At 40.7% G+C, this 27,015-nt stretch overlaps 1 protein-coding gene across 6 annotated transcripts in view; it reads right to left on the bottom strand.

Annotated features, from left to right (window-relative positions):
• Nucleotides 1-1,686: 1,686 nt before the first annotated feature.
• Nucleotides 1,687-27,015, bottom strand: part of RBMS2 (RNA binding motif, single stranded interacting protein 2) — a 51,186-nt gene continuing 25,857 nt past the window's right edge. For 2 of the 6 annotated variants that reach the window (XM_008575479.1, XM_008575474.1), the window contains 12 exons: nucleotides 24,722-24,888; nucleotides 19,911-19,969; nucleotides 18,954-19,045; nucleotides 17,419-17,576; nucleotides 13,035-13,114; nucleotides 12,791-12,900; nucleotides 12,417-12,463; nucleotides 12,145-12,238; nucleotides 5,335-5,412; nucleotides 4,885-4,995; nucleotides 3,957-4,037; nucleotides 2,942-3,545 (listed from right to left, as the gene is read on the bottom strand). In XM_008575479.1, coding sequence (XP_008573701.1) covers nucleotides 3,465-3,545; nucleotides 3,957-4,037; nucleotides 4,885-4,995; nucleotides 5,335-5,412; nucleotides 12,145-12,238; nucleotides 12,417-12,463; nucleotides 12,791-12,900; nucleotides 13,035-13,114; nucleotides 17,419-17,576; nucleotides 18,954-19,045; nucleotides 19,911-19,969; nucleotides 24,722-24,864 — 1,134 coding nt within the window. In that variant the 5' untranslated portion in view covers nucleotides 24,865-24,888 and the 3' untranslated portion in view covers nucleotides 2,942-3,464. Of the gene's footprint in view, nucleotides 2,864-2,941; nucleotides 3,546-3,956; nucleotides 4,038-4,884; nucleotides 4,996-5,334; nucleotides 5,413-12,144; nucleotides 12,239-12,416; nucleotides 12,464-12,790; nucleotides 12,901-13,034; nucleotides 13,115-17,418; nucleotides 17,577-18,953; nucleotides 19,046-19,910; nucleotides 19,970-24,721; nucleotides 24,889-27,015 lie in introns of those variants that run through there. The other 4 variants (XM_008575476.1, XM_008575475.1, XM_008575478.1 and 1 more) reach the window with 4 other exon arrangements.

Here is a 27,015-nt window from a genome sequence, read left to right as displayed (position 1 = left end):
TTTTTTTTTTTTTTTTTTTTTTTTTAAGATGACCAGTAAGGGGATCTTAACCCTTAACTTGGTGTTGTCAGCACCACACTCCCAGGTGAGCCACAGGCCGGGCGGGAAGACAGGACTTATAAAACATTAGGCCTAGTATTTAAAGAGCCCTACCCTAGGGACGAGCCCGTGGCGCACTCGGGAGAGTGCGGCGCTGGGAGCGCAGCAGCGCTCCCGCTGTGGGTTCGGATCCTATATAGGGATGACCGGTGCGCTCACTGGCTGAGCGCGGTGCGGCCGGTCTCAAAAAGGACAAAAAAATAAAAATAAAGAGCCCTACCCTAGACTGAGCTGGAAGGGTCCCCTACAATTCCCCTGCCACCTCCCTGACCAATAGGCTATGTCATAGGAGAAACAGTATGCCTCATTCCTTTTCCTCCTTTCTCCAATCACTCACCCACTGTTAGAAATGAACTAACTAGAGGGAAAAATATGAGTGTAAACCAAAAGCACCAAAAAGAAATTCTTCAGGCTACCCATCACTTCCCATGCCCAAACCAGAAACTCTCATTAATAGAATCTAACAAGTACATTCACATGAGAACCCCAAAAGTTAACTTAAAAATTTAAAACAAAACAAAAAATAATGGCCATTTAACATTTTTTTTTTTTCGTGACCGGCAATGGATTGCAACCCTCAGTGTCGCGCCCGTACCGGACCGGGACCGGCAACAGGATCGCAACCCTCGGTGTTGCTCCCGCACCTCGCTCAGCCAGTGAGCGGCCGGTCTGTATGTGGGATCCGAACCCTCGGCGGGAGCGCCACACTCCCAAGCGGCGCACTGTAGCAGTGCGTCACCGGGCTGGCCCCCATTTAACATTATTTTTAAAGACAGAGAAAGGGGACAGAATCAGGAGTTCTGGGATGCACAGAAGGTGACAGTGACAGCTACAGTAGTTTCTACAAGCGAAAGGCCTCCATTGCACTAAACCTAGCACAGCAAGTATCCCCCAATGTACCATCAATCAAATGAATAGAATTTTAGATTTGTTTTCTCTTTTTCTTAAAGGCCAGTGACAAGAAAGGAGCTATGGTATGTTTTCCTTGACTGAAGACTGGAAACTCAAAAACAGGATCTTTCTGCCCAGCCAAACACCTCTAGAAGGTTACTGGGCTTGGGGCTATTTTACATTGGATAAGCCCTACCTGAGGTTGGAAGCACCAATGAGAAAATAGTGGCAATTTCTTCCTTTACACTTTACATCCTACCTATTTCCCCCCTCAAGATGTACAAAGGACAGCCTGGGGGAAGGGAGCATTGGGACTCTCAATTCTGGGGTGGGTGCAAAGGAAGGGAAAGTGGGCCCAAGCTGTATGTACAAGAACTGATACTACAATCTATTTTTCCCCGATATCATCCCTTTCCTCTCCCTACAGCCAGCCTAATGAACATATGTTTCTCCATCCTCCATCATTTGGCTTTGTCTGATTGTCTGGTGGACAGGCACCCGGCCTTGAAGTGAAGGAAAGCAGAATTCTCCTTTCAGTGCATAAGGGAGTAACTGGGAAAAGACAGGAGCAGGATCTTATTTCCTAGAAGATGGGCAAAAGCTTTCTTCTGTTGGTCTCCATGTGCACAGAGTCAGGTCTTACAAAAGCGGATCATTAAAGAGTAAGATACAAGGTTTTTAAAAGGACTCCTGACCTTATAAATAATGAGATGTAATTTATTGCCCTTTTCTATCATAGTTCCCTGACATCCTTCTACAAGAAGGAAAATTATTTCTGATGTCCTGGTTCCCTGGGGAAGGGGTCCAAACACACCAGGGCAGGTCAGGTTGCTCTGGACAGTTACAAAGAGCTTTGTCCTATTCCACTTCTGCATAGTGCACACAGAACAGTCCCCACCTTGATCTCTCACAGCCACAAGCCTCTCAAGGACAGCTCTTGCGGTATGCAGAGGTGTCAAAGGTCAAAGCCTGGGGAGAATTCAAGGATCCCAGTTTCATCCTTCCCAACCAGTTGCATGAGTGTCAAAAGGCACTGTGTGTCCAGAGTTGGGATGGGAATTCACCTCATCCCAGGAGGCAGGAACAACACTGTCTATATCAAGGTTTCTTACCCTTTGCACTATTGATATTTTGAGCCAGATAATTCTTTGTTGGGAGTAGTGGGAGTTGTCCTGTGCACTGTAGGATGTTTAACAGCATCCCTGGACACTAGACACCAGTAGCACACATACCCCACCTCCAGGCACGGCAATCAAAAATGTCTTCAGATGTTGTCAGCAGTGTCTGGGGGACAAAACCACTTCCTGTTGAGAACCACTGGTCTATAGGTGAAGCAGCAGATCTTCCACAGTGGGGAGAGAGCCTAGGTGGATTCAGCTAGGCCACAGCTACAAAGGCTCTGAGCACAGCAATGTGCAACAGGGAAGAGAGGAACCATGGGACTCGGGGCAGAAAAGAAGATTCTCCAGAAGGCAGGAAGGCAGGTATTCTCAAAAAGCTGTAGCTGGAAAAGATACCTCCTCAGAGTGTTGGCCTTGGCAGTGAGAAGAGTTAATCAGAAGTCAGTAAGTCCATCCTTCCAGAATTTGCCAGGGAAGACTTAGTCATCAACCAAATTTGGCTCAAGGGTGGTTCCCAAAAGCTGTAGAATTATCTCCGATGAGCCTAGGTCACATCTTTGCTTCCTGAAGCCAAAGTCTAGTCTTTTCTCCCAGGATGTGGCAGGGCAGAGGGAGAAAAAGCCGCTTCCATTGCCTGCTTAGTATTCTGCCTTGTTTCTTGCCCAGCCCTCAAAAACTTCCATATGAAATTTCATTCAAAAAAGAAATCCACAAAATTAAAACCTGTAAAAAGGCAAAGTAGGCAGGCTTGGCTGTATGGAAAAGAGAAAAAGAACAATCTGGATGAGGGAAAGCAGGCATAAAATGTGTGAAGAGGAAACAGGGTGTGTGAGCTGAGAGCTTTACAAAACAAAATTTTTAAAATCTGCATATTTTCTTGAACACAAACACATCAAAAAAAGTCTATAAATTTAGTAAGTAACCAAGGTCAAAGCTCAAATCTGCAAAAAAAGTAAAATAAAATAAAATAAAATAATAAAAAAATTAACTCAGTAAGTAGGACTCCTTTGTCAATGTTCTAGCACCACATCTTTTTTTTTTAAGAAATAATAAAAAATCATTTAAAAATCCTCCCCAAATAATTCCAATACATCAAAAACCATATTTCATACAGATGAGAAGAAGCTCTAACCACCATGACTCTTTGGGACATGGAAAGAGTACATAGCAGTTAAAACCAAAACAAAAAAAAATTCTTTGCAAAAGAAAAGAAGTTTTTTTTGTATCTTTGAATGTAACGCATATAAAAAGTGACGGTTCCCCTAGGCTCCATCAGGAATGGAGAAATAACAGAGAGCAGGAATGTAGAGATTTCTTCTTCCGCACCCCCCAACATGTGATTCTTACCCTCTGTTACTTGTTGAACTGGAAAGAATAGACTCCATGGTCTGAGGGCGTGTCCACCGCCACTGGATTTTGTTGGCCGCTGCTCTCCTGTACCATATCCAAGGAGAGTCATCTTGTGGGTTCCTTTCCTCATGTCCCACTAAAGCAGCCTAGCTAAAACCCACTTAAGGTGGAGTTCCCTCCCCAATCTACCTACTCTCCACACGTATGAGTGTGCGCACATACAGCACCACTTCCCCAACATTTACAGCAGCTTGTCTTCTTCCAAAGGCACACTAGTCAATACAAGCCAGCATCCTGGAACGAACTACTGGCTGGCCAAATGTGAGGAAGGGCTTTATTCACAAACACAGACTAAGTCCTTCCCACATTCTTCATATACCTACCAGCTATTTGTGAACACAGAATCAGCATCATCGTAAAGGAAGATCTTGATCGTAGGAAAACCTGCCTGTTCACTTTCCTATCTTCAATTCAAAGAAATGATAATGCTCTTACCTCAACTGAAACATTGGAAGAAGGCACCGGGGTGTACTGGGAAATGTAAGCTCCTTGCATAGCTGCAGCTGTTGGCATATACTAGAATGAAAAACATCAATAGGCTTAGAGCAGTGATCCTTGGCTACATTTAAAGCATCTGGGGACCTTTTTAAAAGGTGCCTGTCTTCTATTCCTGAGAGAGTCTAATTTAATTGGTCTTGACATTGACTTCTTAAAAGTACCCCAGGTGGTCCTAAAGTATGCTGGCTTAGAGAGACTTCTACCTATATGACTCTCTTTCCTGTCTTCTCCTGCTTTGCCTCAACACAGTGCCTTCTCTGCCCTCTCTGCTTCCTGTGCAAATCAGAATGCAGCAGGCTACCAGGTGCAGTGGTATGTGCCTGTAGTCCCAGACATTCAGGAAGCTGAGGCCAGAGGATCATTTAAGCCCAGGAGTTTTGGGCTGTAGTGCACTACGCTAATCAAGTGTCCGTAATAAGTTCAACATCAATGTGGTGGCCTCCTGGGAACGGGGGACCTCCAGGTTACCAAAGGAGGGGTAAACCAGTCCAGGTCAGAAATGGAGCAGGTCAGAATGCAGCAGGCCTAAAAGAAATCCAGTAAGTTTCATCCATTCTTCCTGTTAGTATTTTGATAAGGATTTCTAGTAAATGTGTATGAACACTTAGATAAACTAATATGCAGAGAGAAACACTATTCATTTAATTTCATGAGTAGAAATAAGTAAAAAGAGGTGAGCTGGGGAGCAGAATGGCTGCACTTCTGGCTCACAGATTATTATCATTTTAGTTTATCTCCTATTCTGAGTGTACCCTCCATGACACTGAAGTGATTCCATCACCATTCATAACTATTTATGTTGAAGAGTATTACACAGATATTCCTTGCTGTGTAGGAGTTTATAACCAGAAATATCCTGCTTTACCGTGCCCGTGCTACTGAGGGAGAGGTGTCCCAGTTGCTGGGTAATGGGTCCCATCATGGAGGCAGGCTGGAGAGAAATGGGATGATCCATTCCTGGAGTCAGAACTGAACCCTACAGGCAGAAATAAAGGACAAGGCTAGTTGGCAGCATCCTGTGAGACAGCCTAAAGAACTGATAGATGGCTATTAGGATCATTAAATAGACATTTTAAAATCCTGGGGAATGGTAGGTGAGCAGCAACCCAGCTGTGCAACAGCAATAGGCACTTGGCCCATCAGTCTGGAGGGACCCTTGTCTAAGAACAACAGATTCACAGAATTTAAGGTCTTATAGCTGGGTTGCACAAGGGACTGAGCCAGAACTCACACCCACATCTCTTGTCATCAAAGCCCATTGTTTTTCTTTACATCAAATTGCCTCTTTGGCTTCTGCCCACTTCTGAACACTCACTGAAGGCTGCATGAGGTATGACTGGTGGTGCATCCAAGATGGATTAGGTACTTGTAGAGGAGATGTCTGAGTCACTCTCTAGTGTAAGCAAAAACAAACAAAAAATGTTATTGCCTAGAAACTGTTGTTCAGCCTAATGATCTGATAATGTTCAGCAAAGCCCCCTAAAGTTGGAATGCCCCCCTCAGAAAATAGAAACATTAGGGGGAGGGGAGGAGGAAGTGGAAGGAGAAGGGATAGGGGGGGAGACTGGATAAGGGGCATAAAGAATAAGTATGATTTGTAACAATGAATATGCTAATAAAAAAAAGAAAAGAAAATAGAAACATTAAAAATAAACTATTTAAAAAATATTAGCAACTCTTAAGTCAATAAGTAACCCAATTAAAAAATGGGCAAAGGATTTAGACAGACATTTCTCTAAGAAGATATGCAAATTGGCAATAAACACACGAAAGAGGCCTAAATGCAAATCAAAAACACAGTGGCATACCACTTCACACTCACTAGGATAGCTACAATTAAAAGGACAGAATAACAAATATTTTACACTATTTGTGGGAATCTAAAATGGTGCAGCCACTCTGGAAAACACTTTGACAGTTCCTCAAAAAGTTAAATATAGAGTTACTAGGTAACTCAGCAAATTCACTGATAGGTATAAATCCACATGAACTGAAAACATATGTCTACACAAAAACTTGTACATGCATGTCCAAAGCAGTATTATTCATAATAGCCACAAAGTGGAATCAGCTCAAATGGCCATCAATTGATAAATGGAGGAACAAAATGACATATATCCATACAATGTAACATTATTCAGCCATTAAAAAAGAATGAAGTACTGATATGTGCGACAACGTGGATGAACCATGAAAACATACTAAGTGAAAAAAGCCAGACACAAAGACCACATATTGTATGATTTCATTTATATGAAATGTCCAGAATAGGCCAATTTATAGTCACAGAAAGTATATTATGGTTTGCCAAGGCATTTCAATTCAGCGGGAAAAAGATGAATTATTTAATAATTTGGTGCTAGAACAACTGGTTAAAATTTTATAATAGGATCTCTATGTTATGTCATGAAGAAAACTAAATTCCGGATGATTACATATTTAAGTTTAAAACAGAAAGATGAAATCTTTAAGACCAGATATACAATATAGAGACTGGGAAGACTTTTTAAGATAGGAAATTCAAAAGCTATGAAAGAAAAAGACATATTTAAATATATACAAATTTAAAATTTTTGTATGGCAAAAACTAGTGATTCCCACAATCTGGTCCCTGTAATAGCAGCAGTAGCATCATCTGGGAATTTGTGAGAAATGCAAATTCTTGCTTCTACCCTAGACTTACTGAATCAGAAACTCTGCATGTGGTGCCCAGCAACCTAGGTTTTGTTTTGTTTTGTTTTGTTTTTTTCCTTTTTGTCTTTTTTCGTGACCGGCAACGGATTGCAACCCTCAGTGTCGCGCCCATACCGGACCGGGACCGGCAACGGGATCGCAACCCTCGGTGTTGCCCCTGCACCTCGCTCAGCCAGTAAACGGGAACCGGTCTGTATGTGGGATCCGAACCCTCGGCGGGAGCGCTGCCGCGCTTCCCAAGCGGCGCACTGTAGCAGTGCGCCACCGGGCCGGCCCCAACCTAGGTTTTAATAAGCTCTCCAAGTGATTCTCTCTCTCTCTCTTTTTTTTTTAGAGTTGGACTGTCCTTAATATGTAATGTCTACAAGGCATCCAAGTCAGAAAATCAACTAGGTATTTTTCTATATGATTCTGAATGGAGATCATATCTGACGTTTACAGAGTGAAGAATTTATGCCTTAGAAATGGATTAGAGTTGGTTGGTTAGCTCAGTTGGTTAGAGCACAGCTTTGTAATACAAAGGGCATGGGCTCAGATCCCCTTACCAGCCAGCAGCCAAAAAAAAAAAAAAAAAAAATGAAAAGAAATGTATTAGGTCATTCAGAAGTTTAATTGTTATAAAAAAGAAAACAGAAAGATAGGGAGAAAAAAAGAAGAATGAAAGACGCACAGAAACAACGATAGAAAGAAAGTAGGAAAGGAGGAGCCAAGGGCAGCCCCTCTGCCTAGAAGCAGGCAAGAGAACACACCCTGGGTCCTAGGCTGTGGTCAAGGGCAGCACCCCCTGCTCAGAAACAGGCAAGAAAGCTCACCAAAAACACCACTTCCATGTGGGTGGCCCACCACAGCCACCACCACAGCCACACTGCCGAAAAAGCATTTTGAAGCCACAGCAGTAGCCACAGCCATCATGGAGGCAGCCCACCAGACACTCGATTGCATTAACACAAGAAGAGTCACCAGTGGAGACTGGAAAAAGAAGAGGACATCTCTCTCCTCAAAGACCACTCCAGAGTAATAGAAGAAGCAACTGCTCTACCAGAGGACCAGACATCAACATAGAGATACTAGAAGTATGAAAACCCAAGAAACTATGACACCACCAAAAGAATACAGTAATTCTCAAATACCAGACACCATATAGCAGGAAACTCTTGAAATGACTGAAAAGGAATTCCAAGCAACAATCATAAGGAAGCTCACTAAGATTCAAGAAGACTCAGTTAGACAACAAATAAAATGAGGAAAAAAAATCCAGGATATGAAGGAGGAAATTTACAAAGAAATTAATACCATAAAAAAGAATGCAGCAGAATTCATGGAAGATTCACTCAACAAAATACAAAACACAACTGATAGCATAAGCAGCAGGCTGGAACAAGCAGAAGAAAGAATTTCTGATCTTGAAGACAGTTTTTCAAAATAACCCAGGCAGACAAAAAAAAGGAAGAAAGAATTTTTTAAAATGAAGAAAATCTAATAGAGCTACCAGACAACCTTGAGCGCACAAACATTCAAATCATGGGTGTTCCAGAAGGGGAGGTGAAAGGAAAAGGCATGGACAACCCATTCAATGAAATAACAACAGAAAACTTCCCAGGTATAGGGAGAGACATGGACCTTCAGATCCAGTAGGCTCAAAGATCTCCAAACAGATTCAACCCAAAAAGATCCTCTCCGAGACACATTACAGTAAAACTGGAAAAGCTCAAAGACAAAGAGAGAATCTTAAAAGAAGCAAGAGAAAAGTGTCAAGGGGGCCCCTATCAGATTAACAGCAGACTTCTCAACAGAAACTTCACAGGCCAGAAGAAAATGGGATGGTAGGGGCTGGCCCATGTCTCACTTGGGAGAGTGTGGTGCTGATAACACCAAGGTCATGGGTTCAGATCCCTATATACGGATGGCCAGTTAGCTCACTTGGGAGAGTGTGGTGCTGACAACACCAAGTCAAGGGTTAAGATCCCCTTACCGGTCATCTTTTTAAAAAAAGAAAAAGAAAAAGAAAATGGATGGTATTTTCAAAATACCAAAAGAAAAACACTACCAGCCAAGAATACTATACCCAGCAAGGCTATCCTTCAGAAATGAGGGAAAAACTGTGTATTTTCCAGACAAACAAAAACTGTGGGCATTTACCACTCATGATCAGCCCTACAAGAAATCATCAAGCAAATCCTTCAACTGGAATTTGAAAAATATTAATCATTACTATGAATATACAGGAAAGAACAAAACCCATAAACATGAGTATACTAATTATCCTAATTTGATCACCACATATTGTACACATGTATTGATATTCAAATCTGTACCCCAGAAACATATATAATCAATTATGTTTCAATTTTTTTTAAAGTTCATGAAAAAAAAAAAAAAAGAACAAAACCCACTGGTAGGACAAAAATGCAAATGAGAAAGAGAAAAACTAAATCTTACCACCACAAAAAACATAATGACAATAATGCCCCTGCTTTATTTCTGATTTTAGCAATTTTGGTCTTCTCTTTTTCTTGGTCAATCTAGATAAAGGTCTGCAAATTTTGTTGATCTTTTTAAAAAATCAAGTTTTAGTTTTGTTGATTTTCTCTGTTGTTTTTTAATTCCCTATTTCATGTGTTTCTGTTGTAATCTTTGTTATTTCCTATTCATATTTGCTTTTGAGCCCCTTTTTCTATTTTTTTAAGGTAGAAATATACATTACTGATTTGAGATTTTTCTTATTTTAGGTATAGGTGTTTATAAGTATAAATTTTCCTCTGAGCACTGCATGAGCTGAGCCCTGCATCCTATAAATTTTGATATGTTGTGCTTTGATTTTTATCTCAAAGTACTCTCTAATTTCCCTGTGATTTTTCTTTTTACCCATTGTTTATTTAGGAGAGTGTTAATTTCCACACATTTGTGAATTCTCTAAATTTCCTTAGATTTGTTTTGTAGCCAAAAATTTTTAAAAATTTAAAAAAAGAAAAGAAAGGAAGAAAAGAAATACAGAGGAAAAGAAAGAAAAACAGAAGAAAAAAGAAATACACACAAAAACAAAGACAGAAAGAAGAAAGGGAAAAAGAAAGAAGGAAAGAAAGGAAAAAAGAAAGACACACAGAAACAAAGAAAGAAAAAAAAAAAAGAAAGAAAGAAAGAAAGAGGGGGGCTGGCTGGTTAGCTCAGCTGTCTAGAGTATGGTGCTGATAACACCAAGGTCCAGGGTTCGATCCCTGTACCAACCAGCCACCAAAAAACCCCCAAAAAAGATGAAACAAAGAGAAAAAGAAAGCTGCTCTCCAAGTGATTCTAAACCTAGTTTTTTGGGTTTTTTTTCCTTTTTGTCTTTTTTCGTGACCAGTAATGGGATTGCAACCCTCGGTGTCGCGTCCGCACCACACTCAACCAGTGAGCAGACCGGTCTCTATATGGGATCCAAACCCTCGGCGGGAGCGCCACCGGGCTGGCCCTAAACCTAGGTTTTTTTTGTTTTCTTTTTCCTTTTTTGTCTTTTTTCGTGTCTGGCAACGGATCGCAACCCTCAGTGTCGTGCCTGTACCGGACCGGGACTGGCAAGGGGATCGCAACCCTCGGTGCTGCGCCCGCACCTCGCTCAGCCAGTGAGCGGGAACCAGTCTGTATGTGGGATCCGAACCCTCAGCGGGAGCGTCATCGCGCTCCCAAACGGCGCACTGTAGCAGTGCGCCACTGGGCCGGCCCGTAAACCTAGGTTTTTTTGTTTGTTTGTTTGTTTTTTCTTTTTGTCTTTTTTCATGTCCGGCAACGGATCGCAACCCTCAGTGTCACGCACGTACCGGACTGGGACCGGCAACGGGATCGCAATCTTCGGTGTTGCGCCCGCACCTCGCTCAGCCAATGAGCGGGAACCGGTCTGTATGTGGGATCCGAACCCTCGGCGGGAGCGCTGCCGCACTCCCAAGCGGCGCACTGTAGCAGTGCGCCACCGGGCCGGCCCAAACCTAGGTTTTAATAAGCTCTCCAAGTGATACACAGCTAAAGATTAAGGACCACAAAGTCAATAGATTAAAAATAAATTTCAAAAAAAATATATGTAATAAAGATAACATTCAGAGGATTGACACTTAGAATATACAAAGACTTTTTACAAGTCAATGGGAAAAAGGACAAATAACCAAAGAGAAAAATGGGCAAAGCATATGAACAGCAATCAGAGTAGGGCAAATCAAAATATGACAAACAAAAAATGCTTAAATTCACCTGTATTCAGGGAAATGCAAATTAAAGTAACAATGTACATTCATCAAGACAGGAAAAATTTTAAAAAGATTTTAAAAGAGCAATGACATCTATGGATGGAGGGAAATGGGTACTTTCATACGTGGCTGGTGGAAATGTGAGTTCCACAGCCTTTGTGGGAAGCAACCTGGAAAACATCCACAAAACTGAAAATCCTCATACTATTCAACCTTGCAATCCCACTCCTAGGACTCTAGCCCCCAGAAATAAAAACACTCATATGTAAAGATTTAGGCAAAGAAGCATTTTTTGTAGCAGTAAAAAACGGAAATCTAGTGAATGTGTAGCTAAAGAATTCTGGTATATTTGCAGCATGAAATATAAGACAGTCAATAAAAAAGAAATAATTCGAGCAGAGGACCTCAACATTAGCTGCAATAGAATCACCAGGAGGGCTTGTTAAAACCCAGAGTGCAGACTGGCCGGTTAGCTCACTTGGTTAGAGTATGGTGCTGATAACTTGCTCCAAGGTCAAGGGTGCAGATCCCTGTACCAGCCAGCCACCAAAAAAAAAAAAAATTCCAAAACCCAGATTGATGGGTCCCTCCTCAGAGTTCCTAATTCAGTAGCTCTGGAGTGGGGTCCAAAAATTTGTGCTTCTAAAAATTCCCAGGTGATAATAATACTGCTGGTCCAGGGACCACACTTTGAGAATCTCTGGTCTAAGATACAAATAAGTGAAAAGAGCAAAATGTAAAAAATATATTTAATATGGTCCAATTTTTATAAAATAAATGACTTCTAATACACTGCACATATGTGTATTTCACATGAAGAAAAATATGGAAAATACTAAATAGTAGGAAATTAACATGGACTTTCTTGTGGAGGTGGTAGAAGGACAAATAAGAGGATGCCACTAAAACAGGGTGTGTGTGTACAGACACACACACACACACACACACACACACACACACACGAGAGTACTTCAAAAAGTCTGTGAAAAACAGAATTAAAAGATAATAACAAATCATTCCATGAACTTTTTAAAGATCCCTCATGTGTGTAAACACACACACACACACAGATCACATTTTATGCTTTTATGTAAAATTATTTGTATACATATAAAGGAAAAACCAAAAACCAAGTCATTTCTAGCCTTATATTCCTTCACCTAAAATACAATGATAGGGAAAACCACCACAACATTTTTTAGGCAAAAACAAACCTGATATGAAGACACAGGTGATGGAAGATATGGGGAGAGTGCAGACTGTGCAAGCATCCTGTTGGGGGTGATATTATAAGGAGCTGGGTAAAACCTGTAGGAAGGAACCTCAATCAGTAATTAGTCACAGGAAACTACAAGGTAAGGGCCCCCACTGATAAACACAGCCACTTTCCACTAACTGCTATTTGAAAATCAAGATGAAACATCCAAGTGCCTGGATGCAGGTCACTGTCATTTTCAGGTGGCCTGATTATATAAAACACACTTACCCATTCTGAAGAGCTGTGGTGGGGTCATAGGTCAAGGCCATACCACCCTATAAAGAAAGAACACAGCGTTCATATTGTGAGCACTTAGGTGAGAGCAGGAGCAAGCCCAGAATGTCAAGGCTGGAGATGTATTTAACTCAACTGATTAAAGTCTGAACAAGTCCCATTACAGCTGTTCCAGAGTTTTTCTGATTGTGCTGGCTACAAAACCCCACTCGAGATCCACATTGAAGAGTATGTTAAGCAGCCAGCATCTCTCAGTTACATATTGTAGCTCTCAAGCCTGACACCTAAGCTCACAGAAATCAGGCCACGGTAATTTCCATTCTACTTTAATATCCTTAATACTCCTATCTCCTCAGATGTCATCTTACCATGTCTCCATTCCTTGGCCAGGCCCGTCCATTTTGTACAAATTTTCCTTGGTTCTGTCGTTTCTTTGGCCCACCATCAGCAAATTTGCAAAGCAATGGATCAGAAGGGGCTGCCAAGAGAGAAACCAGATGGGCAAGCTGAGTCCCACCTCATTTAGCCCACTCACTCATGCAAAATTCCTCCAGAATCCTCACTGGAAGTAAAAACCTGTGACCCTCTTAGCTTGATTCCCAGATGCCTCACCTGGTACTCCAGGGGGTGTCTTAATATATTTTCCATTAAAGTGGGTGATGATGGCTTCACACTTCTCTGTGGACTCCATCCTAAGGAGCACAAGAGGGGTTAGGCTCTAGCTTCTTCAGGATTTGTGCTCTCCATACATTCGAAGAGAAAGCTCTAAGTTCCCAGCCTTGCATATGATCCAAAAGTTATGACTATAGAAACAGTTTCCACCACACAAATTCAAGGTATCTTGAAGAGGCAACCCCAGCTTCTTTTTTGTTTTTGTTTTGTTTTGGCAGCTGGCTGGTACAGGGATCCAAACCTTTGACCTTGGTGTTATCAGCACCGCACTCTAACCAAGTGAGCTAACTGGCCAGTCCAGCAAACCCAGTTTCTAATGAAGGTTCTCTCAATCAGCTCCTGAGGATCCTCAAAGGAATAATGGAGAGCTTCAAGCTATTAATATTCCAAACGAGGTACTGATGAATGAGCCTACTATTATGTATGGTACATAAAAAATACAAGAAATAGTGACTGTTACCATTATTTTTTATTACAAAATTTCTAATGAAAATCGTTCCTTTTCTGTTATAATACTGCACAAGCTAAGAATTTGCCAATATTTATTTTTTACTCCTGGTTATAATTATCAAGGTCTAATTAGCTACTGATAAAATCATTAAAATTTCATGAGTCTGTGACAGGGAAAAGTAACAAGAAAGGGTTCATGGTCCATGTGATAGAAAAAAAAGAATATTGGGAAGTACTGAGTTAAAAGATTCTTATTGGGGGAAGAGGACTGAGTAAGGAATCACAGGAGCTAGATTCTAGCACCAGTTCACTACCCAAAGTTCTGTGAGTTAGGACAGTCACAAAAATCCTCGGGGCCAATTCCTCATTTGTGCTTTAAAGATAATATCCCATCTACCCTACCACACAGTGTTGTATAGCTCAAATGAGATAATGTAGATAAATGTATTCTAAAAACTGTAAGGGCCTATATAATACAAGGTACAGTATCGTCATTTATTTCCATATTTAAAGTAAGGTACAGTATATTTATATTTCAATAACCACTAAAAACATGAACCATTCCTACATAGGAGGTAATTGAAGGGGGAAAAAAGCTTCAGATGGAATCTTTTAGAGAAAAACTACTTGTTAGTTATCCCCGAACAGTAATCTTCAATTGTGTTACTTTTACTCCTTACAGTCTTTCCAAAGGATGAGCAGGTGTGAAGAGTTTCAGAACCTCAGCTTCCTCAAAAACTCTTTTCTAAAACTGATCTGCCTGAAGGAGAACTCATGACTACTAAAGAATCAAGGCTGAAGTCCTCTCTTTCAATCAACTCCTCTCAATTTACTTTTCACCTGTTCTACAATTCAACAGTAGGCATTGGTAACTGAGTTACAAATCCCTTTTGTAAGTAAGATGGTTTCTAATTCTTTGCTTCCAAAAAAGTTGGAGGACCTTCAGCAAGTTGTCCATTGACACACAAAAATCATGTCTGATGATAGATCACTTTGGTTCTTGGCATATAATTCAGAAGGAATTCAAAGAATTCCTATTTTAACAAAACTTGTTCCATTCCCATCTATTTACGTGAACAAGGTTTTTGAGCATGAAAACAAAAAATAGGAACAAAGAAGTGGAATTAAACACTCTCCTGTTATAGCAATAAACAATACTCACTGATAACTACATGACCTAATTAGAAAAAAAATTTATTTTCTTTTTTTTTTGTCCTTTTTGTGACTGGTAAGGGGATTGCAACCCTTGGCTTGGTGTCGCCCGCACTGTGCTAAGCCAGTGAGCGCACTGGCCATCCCTATATAGGATCCGAACCCGTGGTGGGAGCGCTGCTGCGCTCCCAGCGCTGCACTCTCCCGAGTGCACCACAGGGCCGGCCCCTAATTAGAAAAATTTTAACAAAATAAAACTTATCCATGTCATAGAAGAAGCATTTCCAATAAGGTTTATGTAAAATAATTTTGCATAAACATTTTACTATATTTATGTTGTTTGGGGCAATTGTGAACTAATAATCATCAAGATAATTCTCTTATGGGTTAATAAACATAGCCTAATGACCACAGGGAAAGAAATTTTTAATGTATATACTGTATATTTTTGTTGCAGAGACAGTATAAAAGGATGATCTATAAAAAGACTTTCAATTATAAAAATATTTTACATTGAATACAATTCTGTAGGGAAATGGAATGGAAATACAAAATCAAGAAGAAAAAAAAATGTTATAAGAACAACATAAGATTTTTTGACCATTAAAAAAGAAATGGCCCATGTACTTTTTAAATGGATGATTTTGTATATTAATTTGCTATGATATTTAGCTCTCATCTGGATACATTTTAAAATGATATAACAGTTTTATTTAAAATGTCAATATTTATAATTTGCTGGAAATTATACTTTGCAAGAATCCATACATGAATAAAATTTGTAGATATTAACATAGAAACGTACAAGAAATTTCAGTTTTTCAAAAGTCTACAAAGCCACAGTTCCCACACTGTGCTCTAAAGCACCATGCGCCACTGTGGTAAATTCAAAGAGGCACAGTGAGGGATATTTTAACACCTTGAAGAAATACAGTAACATCCATTGGATACCATGTGCACTCCTGACTTAAAGTAGTTCACCATTTCAACATTAGCTCCCCCTACAATCCTTTTGATAGTATCATATTTTTGCAAAGCTGGGTTTTCAATAGTTGCTATGACAAAAGCAAGTACCATACAAAATCCAATGTGTAACAGGAAGTGAGGGTGTAGGTGTCTATTCTGATTCCAGTGCTTAAAAAGCTGTATAATGTGCAACAAGCACACATCCCATTAGTAAGTATAGTTATTTATGAATGAAATAAAGATATTTTCTCTTTCAATGTATGCGTTTTACTTTTTTCAAACAGCTACAAAGTTATTAAAGCATAAACACTTTCTTTTTCTTCTTTTTTTTTTTGGTGGCTGGCCGGTAAGGGCATCCAAACCCTTGACCTTGGTTAGACCATGCCCTAACCAACTGAGCTAACTGGCCAGCCCCAAAACATAAACACTTATTAAGTTATTTAGACAATTTGATTACTTAGTAAATTGAACTACTGGGTATTTCTTTTAGTCTAGGGCAAAAACTACTATGAAAACTAAGGGTGCCATGAACTTAGAAAGGTTGAGAACCTCTGCTTTAAGAGAATATGGGAGCAAAAAAGTTTGATGACCGCAAGTCCAGGAACTATCCTTTGGTTATACTTGGGATTGCCAGCAGGTGGTGCTACCAAGATTGAGTCTGTTAGGGAAGAGGATCTATTCCTTGTTCCCAGGGTCTGAAACACCCAGGACCAGACAAGATATTATAAAACAAAAAGGGATCTTCAGATCACTTAGTCCAATAGTTTTCAAACTTTTAAAAAAAGCAACAGAATCCCCTTTGAAACAAAATCTTAAACAAAAGCAGAACCATTTCTTAAGTGGGCTAGGGGAGGCCAAAGCCCTACAATAATGACACCTGAGCCCAGAAGAGGGCACCCTGGAAAACTCTGCAGCTCTAGGGAAAATCCTAAGAAAATCACTCATCTAAATCAATCTCCACTCCATAGAGTAAACCAAGGTTCACAAAGATTTGATATCACAGGGGCAGTTAGTGGCAGAGTTGGTTCTAGAATGTAGGTCTCCCAAAAGATCTGAAATAGTGGACCAAACCCTCCATCTCTTCCTACTGATCTTAAAGCCAGAAGGATTAGGGCTCTGCTATACCACCCACTCCTATGAGACCTTGGGCAAATCACTTCACATTGAGGAATTCACTTTTTTTTTTTGGCAGCTGGTTAGGATCTGAACCATGACCTCAGTGTTATAAGGCTGTGCTCTGATCAACTGGCCAGCCCCTGAGGAATTCACTTTCTTCACCTATATTTTTATTTATTTTTTGGCAGTTGGCCTGTACAGGGATCCAAACCTGTGACGCTGGTGTTATAAGACCATGCTCTCACCAATAAAGCTAACCGGCCAGCCCTTACTTTCTTCATCTGTAAAATAGAGAATATTTATCCCATAGGATTGTTATAAAGATTAAATGAGATAATAGGTTGAGAAACTACTCAGTAAGCTATAAAAATGTACAGAATTAGTTTATTCTGGTTGGGTCTGGATCAAAGGAACAAAGGCTAACGTAGCAGGAAGTAACAGAGAAAGGATAAAGATTTGGGGGCTAATGGCTTTTTGAGTGTTGTGCCTTATAACAAAATTAACTTTTGATTCATTTACTGTTAAGTATTTTTGACCAATAGTTTGGTCCCTTGCAGGGGAAAGGAGCACAGATTTTTGGTGACCTTCTAAGTGACATTCTTTATTGACCTCATTGCTCCCCACTCTTGCCAGCCCTCACCTTGCAAAGCCAACCCCTCTGCTGGTCCCACTGGTGTCTCGAAGGATTCGGGTAGAGATAACCTGGCCAAAGGGCTTCAGCATCCCCTCCAGTTCTTGTTCATCCATTGACAATGGGAGGTTTGAGATGTATAAATTTGTGGGGTCCTGCTCCTGTTGCTATGGATATAAAAGTGAGAAAATGAAGCTCACATCTCTCATCCCTCTTCCACCCTCAGCCCTCGACCACAAAGTGACAATTCAGAAAAGAGATAGTAGGAAGGGTCCCACATAAACAAAGAGAATCTTAACTATTTGTAACATATGGTCCCACCACCAGGGGTTACATATTGACTCCAGTGGGGGAAAAAAGCAGATTTAATATTTCCAGTACTATACAAGCCCATAATACAAGTTATCAATGGTGCTAGGCTGTCTTTTTAAGAACTAGGCAGAGCAGCACTATTCCCTCTTCCCCAACAGCCTGTCCCAGAGGCTGGATTCTCTTGGACTGCCTTGCTCCTTGGCTAGATTGTTGTGAGTAATCCCCCCCCCCCTTTCCGGCCACAGCAGAATCCTTTAAGTAGGAATGACTATTCACTCCTTATGGAAGGAAAGCAGGAAGAGAAGAGAAGGGAACAGAAAGAGCCAGATGTGTAGCTCACTGAGTCACCAGGAGCCCTGAAAGCTATAGTCTCCCAGGAACCGTGAAGGCTCCTAAACCTTTGAGCTTTTGTCAGAGGGCTTTACTCCAGAGAGCCTTTCCAGATGACAGAATGTGCAAAATGGCAATATCTTCCAAGAGTTATATTTTTAAGAATTTAAGCAATTGTTCTGCCCTAGACGGTGGGTCACCAGCAAGCTTAATCCTTCTTCTGCCTTTCATTCGGGGCTTCCTTTTTCTTTAACCATTATAGAAAAAGTGGCTGGCAGGCCTGCCTCATCAGCTCTACATATAGTATTCAGAACGGCTTCAGAACGGCAAGGGGACAGTCCCATCTAAGAGAAAAGCTTCCGGTTTTCTAGTAATCTACATGAAAACAACAGCTCCAGAGAGATCTGAGAAGGGACAGTTTCCTTCCTTGCTGTGGCTTCCCTGTCCCCTCCTCAACCTGCCACCCTAACCCTACAGGGTACAGTATTGCGAGGTGGAGAACGTTGTTCTGAATTTCTGAGTTGCACAACTGGCTTCTTCATAGAATGTTGCAACTACCACAATCTGTCTGGTAGGGAAGTGAGGACAGGGTGGAGATAGGGAAGCAGCAGGAGTACTGGAAGAGGCCTCCTGACTCTCTTGCCTGCTTACAATAACTTGATGAGATGAACAGAGTTGGCAGAGCTACTTGCTGCAGACTTTGAATACAATCTTCTTCCAGCAGCCAGCGGTCCTCAATGGACCCTGGCCCAGACTGTCTTTGGCTAGATGTAGTCAGAAAGCACTGCAGGTAGCCATTGCCCAACAATTTTGTGGTTCTTAAGCCCTTTGGAAGCCTTGAAACTGGAACTTTGGTGCTAACCACAGCCCCTCCGAAGACAGACATGGGGTAGTACCCTTACCTTTGCCATCTGTGCTTGTATACCACTGGCTTTCAGTGCTGTTACAGCTTTCTGTGCTGCTGAAGGACTGTCAAAATCCACAAAGCCATAGCCTGGAACAGGGAAACAGCATGACTGGGAGGTGAGAGGTGTAAGGGAGGTAGGAGGACCAAGCTTTTCAGGAGACAAAGGAAGAGTTATAAACCATGTAATAGAAATGGTAGGGAGAAACAGAAATTAAGAGGTTTCAGGTGGTTATTCATGTGCTCCTCAACTCCCAAGATTTGGTCTACTTTACGTCTAAGACTGCCAAGGGCAATGAGGTCCTTGTGGTGTCCCTGCCTTTCTCTCTCCCCCATAAGAAATCTGAGGTTTCAGGAATGAGGCTCTTCTAATAATCCACAGCCCCACACTCCATACTTCTAAAGGAACCCCCCTTCTTTTCTAGACACACCCCAGAAATGCTAGGCATGTAGGGAATGCAGCTTCTCCAGAACAGACAACCAGCTACCTACTGGAAGAGGACCCTCCCCACACAACCTATAGCACTTTCTCCTCCTTCCACTCTTCCAGCTCCACCAAGAACCACTCAAAACCCCAATAAAACTATTCATCTTCTGAAATAATACCTACCAAGTCACCCTCCCTCCTCAAAAAGCATTTACACTGCTTTTCTTGGTAGAAACAATCTCACTACATACTCCACCACCCCATTCAGGGAAACGTAAGGTCTAGAGCAAGCCCGAGGGACTTGAAGGTGCTCTGTGCAGTCTTCTGGACTTGGGTCCCCCAAACAGCTTTTCAGCTCTAGCTATCTGGTCACCAAAGAATCTAAATATCTCCTAGTCTTTTAACCCTGGAAACCTCAGAGATTCCTCCCTGGCACTGAGTACTTGGACTCTCAGCAGTAAAGGGCAGAGGCAAGGGATGGCCTCATTCACTGCTGCTTTCCATCACCAAGGATAGCTGTTCTCTCACCTTTGCATTTGTTTGTGGTCTTGTCCAGTATGGCCTTAGTGGAAACAATCTTGCCATATCTAAAGGAGAGGAAAATGCAAAGTGATAATCTGGGGGCAGGGACTAAGAATAGGACAGAGATTGAGACATGTGAATAAATCCATGCCCTTCCTGTGCTCCCACTAGGACAACTTTTCCTACTCAAATCTTAATAAAAAATAAATAAATGAATTAAAAATGCCACCCTTACTATAAACCTATCCCCCAAAGGTGCCTACAAGAAATAAGGTAACTGTAATCCTAATAATATCAACACACTTCTCTCCTCTTCCCCAGCTAAGACTCAGACACCAGTTGGAAAGAGATGACTTTCTTTTTGGGAAAGAAGCTTGACAATGTCCACATAGCAGAATGTGTAAGGGGCAGAACTCTGGCTAGACTTGCTTCAGGACTAAATATAATCTTTGATATTACTATACTTATTATCTTCTTTTGGACAAATATCATTCCTCCTATGAAAAAAACTAGACATTTCTCTTCTCTCACACTCCATTCCCACACCTCTACTGACCCCCTAATTGAAGGTTAACCTGAGCCAAATTGCTTTGGTTCAAATCCTGGTTCTGCCACTTTCTAGCTATGTGTGATCTTGAACAAGTCATTTAATACTTTCTGTGTCTCAGCCTCACCATCACCTGTAAAATGGAGACAGAATTGCTGCAAATATGAAATGAGTTAATTAATACCCATATAATGTCTACCCCATGGTAAGCACTTGAAAATATTAACTGTTATTATTATTATTATTATATTCAAGGGACCTCAACTTTAATCTACTGCAAATGGCTCTCTCTCCTGCTTTATCACATTCTAATAATTCTATTTCTCTCTCTCTCCTTTTTTTTGGGGGGGTGAGGGGCAGCTGCCCAGTACAGGGATTGAACCCTGGACTTTGGTCTTATCAGCACCACAAAGAATTCTACTTCTCACTGTCAAGATTTGAATGTGTTAGGGAGGAAAGTAGGAACAAGAACCGATGTAACATCAGTGTTAAGAAAAATCATCTAATGGCTGGCTGGTTAGTTCACTTGGTTAGAACATGGTGCTAGTAACATACCAAGGTCAAGGGTTCTTGGGATCCCCTCACCAGCCAGCTGCCAAAAAAAAAATGTATGGAAGGAAGGAAGGAAGGAAAGAAAAAGAAAAAAAATCATCTAAAACTTGGTGATAAAGCAAAAGGAGATGTTCCAGGATGACGCCAACAGCCTTTCAATGTCATTCTGGAACAGTCTAAAAGCCTAGTCATGGAGTATTTCATCATCTAAGGGATGTTTCTTTGCTTGAAGTACTAATGATTAGGGCCCAGGCTCCGTGAAGATGCAGTTAACCTGCAGACTTTTGTCCAGTAGAAATACAAATTACTTCTGTCTGGTATAAATGATAATCCCACAGGCTACTGGTTTTATTGTCCTGTAGGACATGAACCAGTTTTGTATCTAATCTAGCAATCTTATTCCAACATTCTGTCTTCAGTGCCTATAAATACTCATTTCCTCAAATGCTCTTTTAACCCATTTCACCATCCTGCTCGTTCCCTCATTAATGAGTTAAATAATTTTTTGACATGTTCATTCTATATCTGTACAAGAATCATGTTTTCCAACTTTTTGAAAATTATTCTTCGGCAGCAGAATCATGTGGCGTTCCCAAAACTAGCCGTGAAGTCTCACAGATCAGGGATTACATTAGAGGTGTTCCATTAGAAAAAAAGCATCTACATTCCACTCTAGGAGGATGAAAGTATTAAAGAGACAGAACAAAAATCACTAACAAAGTCAGGAGTACGAGAGCAACTAAAAACAGCTGGCAGGGACTGAACTTGAAACCAATACCCCAAAAGAAGCATTTTTTTCCCATCTCTCCTCTCATCCCTAAAGAATATATGATGATTGATTGATTTGTTTTTGCTCCTTGGTGGCCCCTCACTGATTTTTTTAGTGAAACTTCTGTGACCCAAAGGATTAGACAGAATAAGCCAAGCAATGCCCTGGAGGCTGGAAAAAGAACACATTAAAAGGGGGATGGGGGTGGATGTAGTGATCCTAGCCCTTCAGGGATACATATTTGGATTATTTCCCAAATTTAGGCAAGGAGAGGGACTCATGAGAAGTCTGACTGTAGGCCAAAGGACACACATGCTGCTATCCCTATCAAGGCCCCAGGGTGGAGCTTGCTGTGGTCTAGCAGCCTGAGACTTTGAGCTCAGAATTTCCACTGCAGCTGGCAACAGCTGGGTCACTGCTGCTTCCTCCTTGGAAGAAGGAGCTTCTCCAAGAGAACCGAGAGTTCCAGTCCCAGACTTTGTGCCTCTCCTTTCCACCCACCAGGGTTTAGGATCCAGCAACATTTACTTCCCCTACAACCTAGGGAAAGACAATTGGGACAAAGGCAGGAAACCCCTCTAAGCATGAGAAACACCCTTCCTAGAAAGGGTTAACTCTGCGCACAGCCTCCACAAGGGCTCCACCCAGCTGCTCTTCCCAGCCTCCCTCCATCATAACTGCTCTAGCACCTATTTCTTCCTTGCCTCCTCCCTCTTCTCCACAGTCTTTTTGGCTCCTTACTTCCATCCTACGCACTGGCTCTGACCATTCTCTTCCCTTCAGACACAGCAAAAGGTAAGGCAACTGTTAGGAAGGGCAAAATGAAAGTCTAAAAGTATACTGAAGTTGAACTGAGTTTCTTATCTGTCTTGTGATGTGAGAGGATTTTTGTAGCACATTATATTTAGTACAAGAAACACAGAGTGCAGAAATCAAGGGCCTAGATTGATATGATAATCTTCTGTCACAAACCAACATTTCTGCCAATTCCCACCTTCTCCCAAAATGACTAGTCCTAGACTAAGTCTCCTAAGTTCCACTTAAGTACCTTTTTAGCAAGGTAAGCTGAGATAAAGGACAAATCAGTTTTATACATATACCTTACCTTTAGAGATTGAGTTTGTATGGCCTGGCGCTAGCAAAAACCCATATGATTTGCATGCACCAAATCACTACCTCAGAAGAGTAAGGGATTTATAGAGTACCCCTGATGCCCCATACAACTACATTTTGGGGGGCAAATGTTCTGCCTCTTTAGGATTTAGAGAGGCTGGAATTTATATGTACTATCATGGGAGACTGAATTAGTTTAACCACTTCAGAAAATTATTTAGGAGCATCTACAAAAGCTGAACAGATGTATATTTTATGACCCAGCAATTTTATTCCTAGGATATAAGTATACCCAACATGAATGTGTATACGCATGCACGAACAGCACATGTAAGTTTACAACAGCATTATTTATATTCAGAATAGCCACAAACTGAAAACGACCCAAATGTCCAACAACAGTAGAATGGGTAACTATGATATATTCTTCTGATGGAAATCTGTAAAGCAATAAGGATAAACAAAGTTTTGCTATATGTAACAACATGGATAAATCTCATAAACAACATTTAGCAAAAGAAGCCGGACATAAAAGGGTATGTATTTTATGATTATATTTATATAAAGTTCAAACAGGCCACACCAATCTATTATTTAGAAGCCAACCAAACTGGCTAGTTAGCTCAGTTGGTTAGAACATGGTGCTGATAACACCAAGGTCCAGGGGCTGAACCCTGTATTGGCCAGCCACACACACAAAAAAAGTCTAAAAAGATGGTAAATGTACACAGTTCCTATTTCTTCCTCTTTCCACCATTCATTTACCCAAACTCAATTCTTTCCCTCTGTCCATACCCCTTCCAGACTTCTTCCTCTAATCTTTCCCCCAAACATATTACTTGAAACACATGCTTTTCTGCCAAATGAAATTGAGTTAGGCATCTCAGCACTCTTGCAATTTTTCCAGCATTCCTAACTGGGCTAATTCCACGGTAGTTATCTTCACCTCATGACTCAAATATACTATGAAGAACTCCAAAGGGTCTTAATGGGATATGCGAAGTGACAGCCTCTTTCTCCATCTTCCTCTTTATTCACTAATTTGAGGGTTCCTCTGATTCACTAGGAATACCTCTAGCAGCAGAAATTCTCCAAAGTATATAATTCAATTGGCTAGTCTCACTTTCTTCTGTACCCACTGTCAGTTCTCACTGCCTTCTAATCAATATCTATAGAGATACTGAGCATTTCTATTCAAGGTGTAAGGATAGCAATCTTTCCAGTAAGACCATCAGTTCAGGGGAGATGCTGGAAACAGAGTTGGATACGAGGCTTCAGAGGCCAGCCCCATTCTGGCTTCCCTCAGAGAAACACATAAAGGTTTTATGTATCAGTAGTAGGCAGAATTTTTTAAATAGGGGCTGTGAGAAACCTTATGACTATGGGGTAGAAGCAAAATACTATTGCATTTCAGGATAAGAATTTCTGGTGGCTGTCGACCTACAAACCTGAGAGTGTGAGAATAAAGGCTTGCTGCTATTTGCCTCTGAATTTGGGGGTGGTTTGCTATACAGTATTATCGTTGCAATAGCTGATTATGATAGGAGGCCATTACAGTAGTCCAGGGAGGAAACAGTGCTGGCATGCACAAGGTTGGAAGTGGTGGCAATGGGGACAGCTGGGGAGATCTTTGATGATGGGCTGGAAATAAAAGGTGAGGGACTAGAAGGTATGTATTAGTCCATTTCTGTTGCTTATAACAGAATACCTGAAACTGGGTAATTTTAGAAAAGAGGTTTATTTGGCTCACAATTCTGGGACAACTGCATCTGGTACAGGCCTCAGGCTGCTTCTACTCAAATCTGTAGAGGCCTGCCTCCATGTACCCCAACTTACGGCTGACACAGTTTGACAAGGTCCTGGTCAGTAGTGCCTGGTTGCAATCCTCGGATGTACAGGTTGGTTTTGCTCAGCTGGTCATTTCCATTGCTCCCACTACTGCTGTTAGGGGTACTGCTGCTTGGACTAGGTGGTGCCATCTGCTGAGCCAATGACACATATGGCTGCAGGGAGACATGATGAACATAACAGTCAGGAGGATTGTACATTTAGATGGAGAAGAGTGAGGAAGATCCTGGTCCCCTGTTGTATCTTTCTTTCTTTCATTTACATGTTTATTATTTTAGCTCCCATTTATGAGTGAGCACATAAAAAATGATTTCAAACGTTAACAGCAATGAACTCAACAGGAGAATTTAAAAAGTAAATAAATAAATAAGTAAAAGGAATTCTTCTGTCATAGAATAAGAAAATATATAACTATCCTACCTATCTTTCAGGAATAATGAGAGGTCAAAATAAGCCTATTAAAGGTTTCTTACAACACCAAGGTCATGGGTTCAGATTCCCATATCATCCTGCCACCCCAAAAAAATGTTTTGAAAAAGGTACTTTACATTGTAGTGGAATGTTTTTTTATCGTACAGATGTAACAGAACATGATTAATGTCTGCCTCTTAGATAAACTGTGTAGTGCAATAAGACTAAAAAAATCTAGGTTCCATTCAAAATTGATAAAGAGGAAATAATAAAAACTTATCAAATCAAGCTGTCTGGTTAGCTCAGTTGGCTAGAGTGTGGTGCTGATAACATCAAGGTTCAGGGTTTGATCCCTGTATCAGCCAGCAAAAAAAAAGAGATAAAAATGTATCAAATCATGATAGTTATAAATAAGTTGAATACAGATTATTCACAAAATTTTAGTATATGAGAACTGCAAAATATCTCCAGGAGCTTGAAAATTATTGTAAACTTGAACAATAAAAGGAAATATTAATTATTATGTCAGGTAGTAAAAATAAAATTAGTTACCATACCAACAGGAATTTAGTGATAAGTTATTTATTAAGTTTTTAAAAGTTTAAATGAATGAATACTAGATACACTATGGTCAAGAAAATATAGGATTTGGGACAAAACATCTCTAATCTTTCTCAGGTGATGATAGGACAGACAACCAGATCCTGCTACATTTTCTTTTCTTTTCTTTTTTTTTCTGGTGGCTGGCCAGTATGGCCCTGATATGTTTTCTATGTACTTCTGTTAGAGACAAAATATCAGACTGGTGGAAACATGGATCTATTCTTTCATGGCATATTTTACATCCTTATGCTCTAATCACATTTCTAGTGTTTATGTCACTAGAAAAATTCATCTAAATTTGCATAATTACCCATAATATAGTGCAATTCACTATATCACACTCATATTTCAATTCTCCCTTGGCATAGAGCACTTTATAGTATAACCCTATTTGGTATTACGTCCCTCTAAAATGTTAATTTCATTTCCAGATTTTTCCCCCCTCTCTCTTTTTGGTGGTGGTGGTGAGGGACTGGGGTAGTAACAAGAAAAAGAAAAAGAGAAACATGATTATCAAAGAGGGGAAATCTTCCCCCAAAAGAATATTAATTAATGTGAAATGTGCCTCTTGTATGAGTATTTCATACCTCTGACCTATGGCAAACTTCAAAATAATTTTTTTTTTTTTTTTTTTTGGTGGCGGCTGGCAAAATAAAAGTCTTTGCTCAGGCCGAAATATGTAGAAGCAGATGGTTCTCTATCTTCATCACTATACACAATCACAAATGTACACCCACTTGCACATACACAGTTTACTCCTTAGTTCTATATTTTAGCAGTTTATGAAATCTACCATAGTACAGCAGGATTAAGGGAAACATTTTGCTCTTCATTTTCTAGCTTAGGCCCTGACATAGGACTGCTGGCCCCAGAGAACCATTTCAGATGAGGAGAAACAAAGAGAGACAATATAGTCCTATCCTTCCTTCCCCCAGAATATTAATTAATTTGTGGAAGGAGCTGGTAGGATAGGGATATAGAATATATACCTTCTTCACCTTTTACCCAGAAAAGAAAAATCAAACTCCCCTGTTCCTATAGTAGGAACTTCATGTTTCCTGTCTTGCTGAGTTACAGGAAACTAGGAGACAAAAGAATGTCCTTCCCTTTGCTCTCTTTCAAGAGATCATAATGGTAGGGATGGTACAATGCCTACTTCCCAATCATCAGGTTTTCATCAGATCTTTAAGAGACTGATCCAGTCAGATGAGCTTCCTGTTCATTAGAATCTAGTGTAAGTAAAACACTGTCTATAAGGAAGCTGTATT

This window comes from Galeopterus variegatus, unplaced genomic scaffold (assembly GCF_000696425.1).
Source record: "Galeopterus variegatus unplaced genomic scaffold, G_variegatus-3.0.2 Scaffold1199, whole genome shotgun sequence".
Taxonomy (NCBI): domain Eukaryota; kingdom Metazoa; phylum Chordata; class Mammalia; order Dermoptera; family Cynocephalidae; genus Galeopterus; species Galeopterus variegatus.
This window is presented reverse-complemented; position numbering and strand designations above follow the sequence as displayed.